This window comes from Asterias amurensis, chromosome 14 (genome assembly GCF_032118995.1).
Source record: "Asterias amurensis chromosome 14, ASM3211899v1".
Classification (NCBI taxonomy): Eukaryota; Metazoa; Echinodermata; class Asteroidea; order Forcipulatida; family Asteriidae; genus Asterias; species Asterias amurensis.
The window spans coordinates 7,357,349-7,370,904 of NC_092661.1; the positions used below are offsets into that span (position 1 = coordinate 7,357,349).

At 36.9% G+C, this 13,556-nt stretch overlaps 1 protein-coding gene across 1 annotated transcript in view; it reads right to left on the bottom strand.

The window, feature by feature from the left end:
* Positions 1 to 310: 310 nt before the first annotated feature.
* Positions 311 to 13,556, bottom strand: part of LOC139947446 (importin subunit alpha-7-like) — a 38,102-nt gene continuing 24,856 nt past the window's right edge. The window contains exons 12-14 of the mRNA XM_071945354.1: positions 12,254 to 12,381; positions 10,332 to 10,507; positions 311 to 9,378 (exon numbers count right to left, since the gene is read on the bottom strand). Coding sequence (XP_071801455.1) covers positions 9,194 to 9,378; positions 10,332 to 10,507; positions 12,254 to 12,381 — 489 coding nt within the window. The 3' untranslated portion in view covers positions 311 to 9,193. The remainder of the gene's footprint in view (positions 9,379 to 10,331; positions 10,508 to 12,253; positions 12,382 to 13,556) is intronic.

Below are 13,556 nucleotides of genomic sequence, written 5' to 3' on the forward strand. Positions count from 1 at the left end.
ATTGTCTTCGAAGTTGCGAGATATTAATGAAAGAAAAAACATCTTTGTCGCCTCATGGTCACACGAAGTTGTGTGCTTTCAGAAGATTGATTTCGAGACCTCAAATTCTGAATCTGAGGTCTCGAAATCAAATTCATGGAAAATTACTTCTTTCTCAAAAACTACGTCACTTCAGAGGGAGCTGTTTCTCACAATGGTTTATACAATCAACCTCTCTCCATTACTCGTAACCAAGAGAGGTTTAATGATATTAATTATTTTGAGCAATTACCAATAGTGTCCACTGCCTTTAAGAACTTGTAACTTAAAGGCAGTGGACACTATTGGTAATTACTCAAAATAATTATTAGCGTAAAACCTCACTTGGCAATGAGTAAAGGGGAGAGGTTGATGGTATAAAACAATGTGAGAAATGGCTGCCTCTGAAGTGTCACAGTTTTCAAGAAAGAAGTAATTTTCCACGAATTTGAGACCTCAAATTCAGAATTTGAGGTCTCGAAATCAATCTTCTGAAAGCACACAACTTCGTGTGACAAGGGTGTTTTTATCTTTCATTATTATCTCGCAAATTCGATGACCGATTGAGCTTAAATTTTCACAGGTTTGTTATTTTATGCATATGTTGAGATACACCAACTGTGAAGGCTAGTCTTTGACAATTACCAATAGTGTTCACTGCCTTTAATAAAGTAAATGGTGACTTTAAACTGAAGAATTGGTGGCCAGTTTGAATTAAACAAATTGGCGGCCATCTTTGAAAGAAATAAAAAACAAAAAATAAAAAGGCCCTCGACCTCTTTTTTGAAAAACATGGACGATGAACTGGTATTTTGTTTTAGTTGGTCTTAGAGATTTGTTTTAACTCTATAGATGGTTTAACTGTCCAAATATAAAACATTTGGCAGCTTGGTTTTCAGTGGTAAATAGTTTACACAAGTTATGACATATCAAAACAGTAATCCTTCAGCAAAAAGTAGTGTTAGGTGGTTTTGGAGAAAAAAAAAATCAAGTTTAAAAATGGAAGCACAATGAACATATCAAATCTCATCTTTTACAAAATTAAAATAAAAGCCCAACCCAAACAAAAAAATAAATAAAATGGATCAAAAAGAAATTGATTTGATAGATATTATTTGCCTGCATTCCTTATGCCTTGAATCAAATAGCTCTAAAAAAACTTGCAGAAAGACATTCTAATCATTAGTTACTGTTTTAGTCCTTGATAAAGCCAAAATATGGAATGATTTTATTAAACAAGTAGACAAATAAAAAGGAAACTCTCATTTTTTTCAGAGGTCTTTGTTATTTTAGGTTCAGTTTTGCATCCTTGGAATTTGAAAAGGCAGCTTGAAAAAGAATTGCAGAGTGAAGGTTTTCACCAACTATTCATATTGATTCAACGTCATCCACTTGATTTCGTCAATTAGGGATATTCATTTTTAAATTGTTTTTAAATAACTTAACCTAAATACAGCTTTGCTTTGTTTAGTTAAGCAATTTAGAATTTAAACACATCAAAAAGATAACTGATTTTTTTTAATAAATGAAAAAGTTTGTCAAATAAAAAGATTGCACATCAAAACTTTGGGAAAAATTGGAAATATAACAGAACAATCTGCTCTCGTATTTGGAATTATTTTTTATCTGAGCATACTTTTTCCTTAAAATTGTTGCATAGTTTTTTTTACAGCTCAGTTTAACAAGTTGGCAAAATTTCTGTTGCTCAAGAATTATAATAAGAATTATTGAAGTCAACCAAAAAGTATTTAATTTATCCACTATTTGAACTTTCAATTTCAAAACACTTCGTAAAAATGTGGCAAATGATCTGCTGTCAGATGTAAACTGTAAAAAAACTGTTTTAAACAAATTTAAATATTGATGTGTTTCCTAAATATGTGTAACTGTCACCAAATTTTATCAACTCATTATCACCCTCCCCCCCCAAAAAAAAAGCTCAGAACAACACATTGCAGTAATTTGTTTTGAATGAGATGTTGCTATATGTGTGTACTTGTTTGCCACTGAAAGCTTCATGTCACTAACATATTTGCAATACCAATCATGACTCTTGAACTCATGTGCAGTAATATCAACAACTACTTAACATGGGATGACTACATTTGGCACAAGGCATTACATAATTTGGTTTTGTCAAACCTATGCCTAAAGTATTCTGAGACAATGTTATATTTATTAGTTTATCAGTGTGCAGTTTGTAAAATTTGTGTTAACATATCGCTGAGTGAAGCTAATATTGTTTGCATAAACCAAATAAAGGAGAAATGTGTTGGCATAATCCAAAAGAAACTAGAAAGCTTATTGGTGTGTAGTTGACACTTTTTAACTTAACAGCAAATCACCAAGAACTGCTGGTAATGTTTGAAAAATATGTAGAAAACAAATATGTTGAAACTGCAGCTGCCTGTTTTACCAAACAAAAAGGAATTTTTTTTGCTGATTTCCTTTAAAAAAATGAGCACCTTTTGAATTACAATTTGCAGTGCATGCGTGTTAGTATTTTGTGATAAATTTAACTGTTTCATGTCTGATGGAGATTGATCATAAATTTGCAATCAACTCTCAAATCAATTAAACCAAAATTAAGACTGTCTGTGGGGCAGAATAGTCTGGCACTTTTAATATGATGCAATTCAGTATTCATCATTGGTACTGCAGTCAGGAATTCAGACAACAGATGGCGGCAGATTGTTCAATTTGAAAAAAATACATATAAAAAAACACATGAAAATACATTGTGACTGTGTGATTCAGTCCACATACTGTTGTACACATTATAGGAAACAATAAATAACTTTTAGTTTCTAGTCAAAATAGTTTTATTGTTTGAATTTTCCTGAGCTGAAGAATTAAGAAACAAAACTGAAAATGTTGAGGTAAAAGTAATTATTAAATGAACAAGTAGAATCTTTATAAATCAAACATGGTAAACGTCACAGCGACAGCTCAGAGATTCGAAATAACTAAATTTGCATAGGAAAAAACAACCAGATTTCATAGAATGAGTCAAAAACTGTTTCCTGGCCCAGATTTACAAAAAATGTTAAATATTTTATGTTACGTGTGTTTTTAAGAATGTTATTTTATTATTAGTACAAAATGTATTAATGGCAATAAAATGTGCTTGAAATGTGTTAATATTTTCAAATAAATCTTTTAATATCTTGCACTTGTTTTATTGTTTTAAGAGAGTTAAATGCATGTCAGTTGTTTTCTTGTAAAAAATAAATTTATGTAATTTTGCATGAAATGTTTACATTAAGTATGTACAATATAATCAAGTACTTTGTTTGTGTTTATTTTAACACATGTATATGATATAATAATGTATATATTTTCAGACATGTTTTTATATATTTACTTGAAGGTATGTTTGCATTTTTTTATACAAGTTTTGATGTGTTTTTGTTTGCACTTACTATATTACAGTTATTACATTTACACTACATGTTAGTATGAACATGGATGTTTGACAACAAGTGTTTAAATCCAACTTAAAATAACTCTACTTCACCATAAACCAACCTGGCTACTCAATGCTTTACCTACTCACTGTCAAACAAACACAAGTTCTATCATGACCACAGAATAAATCATGGTCCCGAGGCTGGTTTCAATCAGTCGACCACAGTAGTCAACCAATGGTCGACCAATCTGGGTTCGAGTCAGAATAGTCAACCTTTTAGTTAACCATAGTGCACACTCGAACTTGCCTGTAGATTCAAGTAAGATGCTCTCTGTGGTCTACAATGCTAAGCAACAATTCATCCACATTTATTGTTGTCAAACAGGGCAAAATAATCAGGTGATAAAAGCAAGCTATCAACAACTAAATCAATAACTTGGACAAATGTACAATGAATTATGAGCCCCCAAAACAATGAAGGACATAGATTGAGTTTAATAACAAGAATTACCCAAACAGGTCTGATGTCATGCCTTGTTACTCAGATGAAAGTCGGCAAAACACTGGAAAATTACCTCAGATTGACTTGTATTTTGGTTAAACTATATTTATGTACATCAATTGTACTAGCTGGTAATCAGCATCAATCGGTCAAATGTCTAGCATAGACTCTTGCTGAAAGCAGTATACCAGTTGACAGCAACTTAATAGACTAAACATAAATAGAATCAATTGACAGTTTCCAAAAAAAGTATTACGAGAGTGTTTCTTTTAGGTGTAAAACAAACCACAAAGCTCTCAAAAAGAGCCTCAAAAAGAGTAACAGGCCTCAGCTGGAACCTAAGCCGGGGCGTAAGCTGGAGTCTTAATCTAAGCCAAGGCTGGAGACTGAGCCAGACTTGGGCTTTGACTAAGCTACATGTAAAGCTGGAGCCTAAGCCGGGGCGAAAGCTGGAGTCTTAATCTAAGCCAAGGCTGGAGACTGAGCCAGACTTGGGCTTTGAGTAAGCTACAGGTATAGCTGGAGCCTAAGCCGGGGCGTAAGCTCTGGAGACTGAACCAGACTTGGGCTTTGACTAAGCTACATGTATAGCTGGTGCCTCAGTCGGAGCCCAAGTCTGAGCCTGAATCTAAGTCTGAGCTCAATCCACAACAGTGGTTGTGAAAAGGGCCTTAGCAACAAGATAAAATATTTCAGGGTATCAACTGTAAAACAAGTCAAACTACGAAAAAGCTTGATAGATTTATTGTGTTATAGTATTTTAAGATCAGCAGGCATCAAGAAAATGGATAAATTAATCAATATTTCCATCATTCACATCAAAAGAAAAGCTTTTTGAAAGGTGTAACCATCCACCAACACTAAAGTGTAACATCAATGTCAAATTCAAGGTCAATACATTATTTATGTGGGTTTCTTCAAATGTGAGAGCATCATTGCAAAGTATCAAAATCATGGTTTGGCAATAAAGTTTATTGACAACACAATAGTCATCTAGCCACAAAGTAAAATCAGAGTAGAAATTTAATAAATATTTGATGCCTTTTTAAAAAGAAGTATCTGTTTCACTGTACAGTGTACTTAGTCTCAGCCCATTTGAAAAGTATTGCAAAGCCGGAAAAAGTTTAGGAAAAAAGGATTGACATTTGATGACATTTTCTAATGGTAAAATAACAATAAATGTAAAAGAAATGGCAACAAAATGAATTTCTTTCACAAACCATAAAGCCTTACCCTCCATGCTCGCAATGCAAAACTATTTAGTTTAATGTGCATGTCACATTACACTTTGATGCTTTTCATTAATGAGGCTAGGACAACGGGGCTTGTCTTTTCATTTTTCATGTAACACAGGATTAATGTACCTAAAGAACAAGTTAGCCAATGTCTTTTCAGTTTAGGGGACAGTTTTGTGATCTGTGTTTTACACTACACTATACAATATTGTGTAATAGTTTACCAAGCTTCACAGAACAAAAACAAATGTATTATTTACACTGAATACTGTATTTCTTTTAGAGGGTTAAGCAACTCTTCCTGGCAGTAAAATCAACTTAGTTTTGAAAGGGAAACATACAGGAATGGTAAAAGGGAGAGATATATAATTACTAATCCAAGGCAATTCACTTTTTTTCCGAGCAGATTTAAGAACTGAGGTGAAATTAAAAATAGATCCACTGTGTATACATGATAGAGCCTCAACTTGCTAAGCAAAGATGAGTTGTGCTTAGCAGAATCAAGTTACCAGCCAAAATAACATGAACTGTATAATAGGTTATGACTGGTTCCCTGCTTAGTTGTTCTTGTATATTGACTCTATGACGAGAGAAACATGTACTTTAAAACCCCCCTACTGTCTGATCAGTTCATCCAGGGTTTTTCCTGAAAAAAGCTTAAGCAGCCTGCAACTTTGTGGTTACTGATCACAATAGACTTCACATTGTGCAAGTCTTGCTGGTATTCGAACATCGGGACCCGTTAAAGTGTGCAAGTTTGCTCTCCTTCAAAACATGGTCCAGAATCTTTTGAATATGCGTGAGACTTGCACGGTCTATAGTTCTGTACAAAGTTGTTTAAAACCATTACAGAAATAAATGGTAAAATCTACTTATTGGCACATTGTATAAAAGTAGGAAGGTTTTACAATATTTCATCCCATTAGTTTACCACATACATCACAGAGACAGAACAATAAGGCAAATGAAAAGCCAGTATTACATACAATTGTAGTCTACCACTAGGACAAGCAGACAACAAAAGTGCACTGAATTAATATTGCCTGAAGACTAGCTAACATTTCAGTCAATATACAGTAAGCTCACTGGTAAACATCGACTACATGTGCCTTGGATAAAAAAAAATCCCTCATATGGTGGTCTCTCAGAGCATTATGTACAATGTATCCTCAGGTAAAACATGAGGTAAATATTACATGTACTTCACAGCAGACTGTTGACTCTTCAGGGCAATGGGTGTGCCATTATTGCCTTAAGTATGTGTACAGTCTGATAACCAGGGCAATATAACTCCTTAGGGCAATATACTGCACATCCTTTTGTATGCTACGTGCCCTCTGAGTTACCCAGACAACCAACGCAACAATATGTTTCCTTGTAACACTGAGTCCTTAGTGCAATACACACATCCTAGGGTGTTCTACGAGCCCTTTGAGTAAACCTAGACTAGAAGGGCAATATAACATCCTCGTCTCCTTAAGGCAATATACATCCTTTGGTGTACTACATGCCTGTAGTGAAAACCCAGACAGGGCAATGTAACATCCTTGTAACATCGACTCATTGGGGCATTAAATACACATGTACATCATCCTTGGGTGCTCTACATGCCCTCTGTGTAAAACCAGACAACCAGGGCAATATAACTCCCTTGTCTCATAAGGGCAATATACATCCCTGGTAGAGAAACTAAATTGCCTTACTTTAGGCAATCAACATTTTCCTTACTGAGTTCATATTTTGTTCTACATACATGTATAATGCACAACACACTGTTTTACAGTATTTAACACACACATACAAAAACATACATCGCTCAAAAAAGCTGGTTTGACCCGCATCATAAAAAATTCTCCATCAGACTTCCCACATCACACACTGTTGAATATTCATCATTTAGTATTTTTAATTTTTTTGTTATTTATTTTTTAAATTTTATATTTTTTTTTTAAGGCACTGGACACCTTTGGTAATTGTCAAAGACCAGTATTCTTAATTGGCGTATCCCAAACACTTGTTGCACAAATTTGTGCGGTTTTAGATCTTAAAAAAAAAAAACTTAAGGCCTGAAGTATCTTAATATTTGAGTCAAAAATTACCTCTTTCTCAAAAACTATGTTACTTCAGAGGGAGCCGTTTCTCAAAATGTTTTATACTATCAACAGCTCCCCATATTGCTCTTTACCAAGTAAGTTTTTATGATAACAATTATTTTGAGTAATTACCAATAGTGTCCAGTGCCTTTATAAGGTAGGTACAACATGGTATATTTAATTGTGCTTCATTGATTCCACAACCATTTACATGAAACCATGATCAGCTATCAACATAAGACAGATTGAATAATGGTACCAATAGTAGGAGGGTTAAATGAGGGTGTTAGTCGTAATTGCAATTTTATTTTATTTTATTTTAATTGTAGTTACAATGTATATGAATCATTCAAAAACAGCAGTAATTGAGTTTGATATTAAGGCAGACTAAAAGCATCAAACGGATTCCTCTGATTTGTAAACCAAACCTTTGTTGCGTTACAAGAGCATACCCGGAAATGGGCCAGGCAAAAGGTTACCAGCCAAAATACTATGCAACGTCATTTCCTGGGACTGGTTCTCTGCATATGTACACTTAACCACTATTGTTCTAAATTGATTGAATGACAGGTGTCATACTTTCCATGAAATTTACCTAAAACCCAGAGCTTTGTATTGAGAGAGTTGCAGCACATGAATGCTGGACGCCACTTTCGGTACTGTTTTTTTATTTTTATTTATTTATATATTTTTTTTTTGGGGGGGGGGGGGTCCGAAAATGGCATTTAATCTTAAGTTGTTGCAACCCTGTCAATAAATGGCTCTGCTTACACCCATGTTGCACCCCCTACTTTTTTATAACATCTCCCTTATCACATATTTCAATTCTTAATATTTTGTAGCAAAATCTTCACCACTTCCATTCTTTTTATATATTTCTTTAAGATTTTAATTTTTCTGTTATGCATAAAGGAAGAAATCCGAAGATGGCTTATACAGCAGCATTTTGTGAATCATTGTTTCTTATTATTTCAAAGGTTTTAAGTCACGATAACGCACACAAAAAACCAAATCAGATTTATTGGTGGAATTTCTAAAACCATCATCCTTCATTTCAAATAGTTCTCCTCAGTAAAATGAAGTTTTTTAATTATAGTAAAAATCTGGTGAAGCTCATTAAAAACCATTCAGATGTACTTTTAATTGTTCTTATTTGGGGAGAGCAAGATGAAAGAAAGGATGCTTAGTATTGAATTATATCTTATTATTGTCTTTCAAACAGATAGAAATCACCACACAATACACTCACATACAACTCTATCTCCAATGCACTAATCTCACATACAATCTCCTTCCCTTGGGACTTTAAGCTAGTTATACTTGTTGATACACCAGCTGGGCCGACAACTTGAGAGGTCTAGCTATCATACTTGTACCTATCAACACCAAGCTTTCACATTTTCTTCTGGTTTTCATCACATTTACCCATCAATGATAAGTTGGAAATGGCCTACATATGGAGTCACCAACTAGTTACCTCCATGATGTAATCAACACAGAACTCTCTCGCATGCGGGATACAAACCGGCTAAACATGGGGGGGGGGGGGAATGATTGTGTTTTCGATGACACTTATTTTATAAAGCTGCGGCATGGTTCAAGTTACTTGTCAATCATTTCCTAAGCAGATCTTAGGCAGGGGATTTTAGTGAGCAGCAGTTAACACTGCATGGTTGGCAACTTGTTTCTGCCAAGTAAGATTTGTCTGTGCTTATGAAACTTGGCAGCTTTATGAAATAGTGCCGAGGCAGGAGTTAGGGAGGAACTGTTTGCTGGGACTTTCTGCTGAACAGAGAGCTCAAAATATGTCCATAGAATTAACATTGGAGGATAAATCTGCTTTTCACAACTCCATCGTACACAGTTCAGCTTATACATTACCCCATCTCATAAATCATTCAGCGCCACTCGTGACTTAAGGCGTCTCCGTGTCTCTTCAAAACTGGAAGTCATCAATGTTCTCTTGAGCAGCAAATTCAAAGACTTGAGCATTCTCATCAATCTTAGGGGCCAGTTTGGTGTCTTCTTCTCCACTACTGAAGTAACGATCAATGATATCAAAGGCCTTCTGGTAGATATCTTGATTCTCATGCGATTGTAGGAACTCTATCTTATCAATGCCTGGCGAAGAAATTAGACAAGAGTTGAAGGTGAAATATCACAATGGTAATCCCCAAAACTGCTCATGAGCAGTGTTGCAGTCACGATGGGGGTTGGTGGACTAAATTGGATTTAGAACCCACAACTAAAATTGGTCTAGCTACAACACAACACAACACTGCAGTGTTGTAACCATGGTGGTTGGTGCTAGGCAGGCCGCTAAGAACTAACAACCCAGCACTCTGAGCAAAATACACTGTGCTGCCTAGCACAGATTTCCCCCTGATTGCACTTCAGCAACTCCTTTTTACATAGCACCAGGTAATGGTTTACAAGATGCTGTGGCGCAATGTGCCGCCAATCAATATTCAGTACAGCCACAGTAGTAAACACGCTAAAGCCGTGTTCGCATTGGACTAACGTTTTACCGAGACAGTGGTTAACATTCCAAAAGGGGAAACTTACCAGCGTCCGCACTTGGATTATTGACGTGGGTAAACTAACCGACACGGTCGGTAAAACACATATCGACTAACTTAAGAAAAATGCAAGAGGGCGCTATCGCAGTGACCTTTGACAGGGGTGCATGACAGCGAGAATGCATTGAGTGCAACCGAGCTTCCGTCCATGTACACAATGCACGATGTACGATGCGTCATCACACAATCAGGTGGCTGCAGGTAGATCGGGGACCGGATGTGGCTTTTTACTGGGACGGCTTTTACCCTGATCGCGTTCGCATTGGACTTTTCGGCTCGATTAAACTAACCTGGTCAATTTAACCGGGCACCTTTGGCTCGGTTAAACTAGCCATTCGGGTCAGGTAAGTTACCTGGGAGGAAAACTTCCTGGGCTGTTCGCATTGGACTTAAAATTGGTAAGTTACCCATTGGCTCGGTTAGTTTAGCCAAATTAAGTCCAATGCGAACAGGGCTAAATACCTAATTTAGTAAAGAACTGAAGAATGACCTTACCTCCACACTGCTCAACAATAAGAGCATATTGGTTCTGTGCTCCCATAGTCTTGGCATCTTGCTCACCAAGCTTTAAGATATTATCCAGACCATTCAAGGCTACCTGCACAATCTTGGGATCCATCACTGTCAGTAGATCACACAGCGGTGGAATGCAGTTGTGTTCAACAATAAATCTAGAACCAAACAAATCAATCTATTTGCAAGATTTTGACACTCTAATCTTTCAGGGATGCCATGACTCTTTCCCTCAGAGCCTGAAAAAAAGTTTGCTGCGAAGAAAAGGGGGTCACGGCCCCCCCACTGCTCATATAAATGTCAGTTATTATTATTATCTCTTAACATTAACCCCATTTTCATTAGCTAGAGTTACTCCACAACCCTTTAGAGTACTTCACTCTATGGTACCTCAAAAACACTAGCAACACTTGTTTGCCACTTGAGTGGGTGGGGACGTTTGGAAGTACAGTATCTCCAAAAATCAGACAAAACCATGGGAAGGATTTTGAAGGACTTTGGAGTGTTTGGATATCTATGGGTACTGACTTTCAATGAATGGGTAAAGCCGTTTTCAATGTGTTAACTCCTGATGCAAATTACTAAACTGCTACACCTGAACCCTTGCAAAGAACAGGGCCCAATTTCTTAGCCCTGCTAACCGTAAACACACAACAAGGCATGCTAACCTCCCGGTATTGACTACACAAAAATAATTGACATCACAATGTAAATCCATGGTGAACATAAGGCATTAAAATAAAGAAAATGTTATTTTGGCGTAACAGGCCCCCAAAAATAGGGTCCGTCGGTATGGATTTCCCCCCCCCCCCCTCCCAGCAACGAAAATGACCCAATTCTTCCTTTACCTTCAGCTGTTAACTTAAATTCATCCGCTTTAAACGATAAAAAATGACCGCAGATTCACATTTTCCCTTGATGGAAACACTGTACCCTTCGGAACCGGGCTCCATGTTGATATGTGTAAACAACGGTGCCGTCATGCAAACACGGGGCCATCGCCGGGGTCACAAAATAACTTGCAATTTTAAGAAAGTGTTAATATCATTTTTTATTGAGTAAAAGGCTGGAACAATAATTAAAATAATTTATATTCTAACAAACAATTTTTTGAATGCAAAATAAATAGCAAAATATTTTGTCATATTGTATGTATTAGTCTGCGCCGTGCAACAGTCTAGGACGAGGCTACCATATTTTTCATGTAGAGAGCCCTCACGCCAACCTCGTTCCCAGTGGTGTACGATCTCACCGCGCCATTTTCTTTTGCTCGATCATACCCCTGGGGTTAGAGACATACGCATACGTAGCTCTAGCGGGCACTGAACCAGACTTCCAAGAAAGCAGCCCGTGTAGAGTACCGACCGAGCCATGTACCAATGGTGCATCTAATGAATACCTCCGTATGTACATGTATGTACTGTACATTGCTGTAGAGCCTGCATAATCTTCTGATGTGCCATTTGGTCGTTGGTGCAACCATAGAGAAAGTTATGGTGCAACATTGTGCAAGTCATGCAAGTTCCACGTGCAGGGAGCGTCAGTCAACAGTGAGACACAGTCAGAAATGGTTTTAACGTATTTATAACTAATTTAAAAAGATTGTAATCATTAAATTTCTTCCCATGAAAAAAAAAAAATATCCAGGGTTGGCCGTATTTTTAGGGTCGGTCGGGTTACGCCAACTTAACATTTTTTTATATTATGCCTAACCTGTGGAATACGCTGGCACCTTAGCAGGATTTTTCTGCTACAGTAAGCACAAATATTTGCTTACCGTTAAGCAGCGCTACAAAACTGGGCCCAGTTTGTTGGGCTGTGCCAAATCAAATGCCTCAAACTCTGGTCACTTTATCTTATGGATCATGGAGTTGGTAGGATTACAAAGTAGGAAAACAAACTACCTGATCTGTTCAGCGCCACCACCAGAGGTAGCATTTGTGATGGCCCAGGCAGCTTCTTTTCTTGTCTTGAATTCAGCTTTTCCAAGAACATCTACTAGAGCTGGGATGATATTAGCATCAATGACGGACTGTTGTACGTAGAAAAATACACGTTAAATAATATACACTATACAGTCGACTCCCGTTAATACGAGGTCCGCCAGACTGGCCCATTTTCCTCGTATTATCCGAACCTCGTCTTAAACGCAGCGCGCTAAATATAGATACACACGTCATCATTGTGCATGCACACAACACATGTACGTGCGTGACATAATGGCTGCACGTGTGTACACAGATGCATGGCGGAGCTGCAATTGACTACTGTGTGCATAGAGTAGTGTGTGATGTACTGCACAAACAAGCACAAACTTAGGCTAATAAAACTGTATTAATTAAGTTAGTTTAGTTTTAAATTCAATTTTAAAATCAATTTACATTTTACGTGATTAAAAAATTAGTGAGATTTTAACTTGCGTTACTGTTTTGTAAAGTTTCCGATCCCGTGCAAAACTTTGGTCCCAGGCAGTTTATTGCCAATAATTAGAGTCTTGGTTTTCATCGGTAACCACCCGTTCAATGCTTGATGGTTCATTGCTAACGCGAGATACCAGGGAAAATCTTGCTGCTGCAATGCATATTGCACACATTGTGAAAAATTCAGCATGTAGCAGTCAATAAAATAAAAGTTGGATTTTCATTGGTAACCAACAGTGAAATGATTGATGGTCCATTGCTAACGCGAGATACCAGGAAAGATCTTTCTGTTCCGTGTCATATAGCTCACGCATGTGTGTGCACATGAAATACACCTAGTCGCAGCTAGCAGTTAACTAAAAATGGAATCTTGATTTTCATTGGTAAACACCTGTGTCATGTTAAATGGTTCATTGCCAATGTGAGATACCAGGTAAAACAACCTTGCTTGCCGACTCGTGACTCCCGGTTTCGGATTAGTGTTGCTATTGGAAGCGTCCAGTTAACACCTCTATTGTGTGTCTTAAAAGCCACAAATAACTTTACAGTCTGTACAGGTATTTCCTTTGTTGGTTTTTGTATTGTTCTTGTTATAACCGTGTTCTCGCTACTACCATGCTCGTATAATCCATATTTTAATGCATTGAAACACGCATGGGGCAGTTCGGGACCTGCAAAAAACTCGTATTAACCGGAACCTCATAATATGCGAGCTCGTAATAACGGGAGTCGACTGTAGTAGGGTTATATTGTTGTACTCCCATTAAACACAATGTAAGCTGACCGA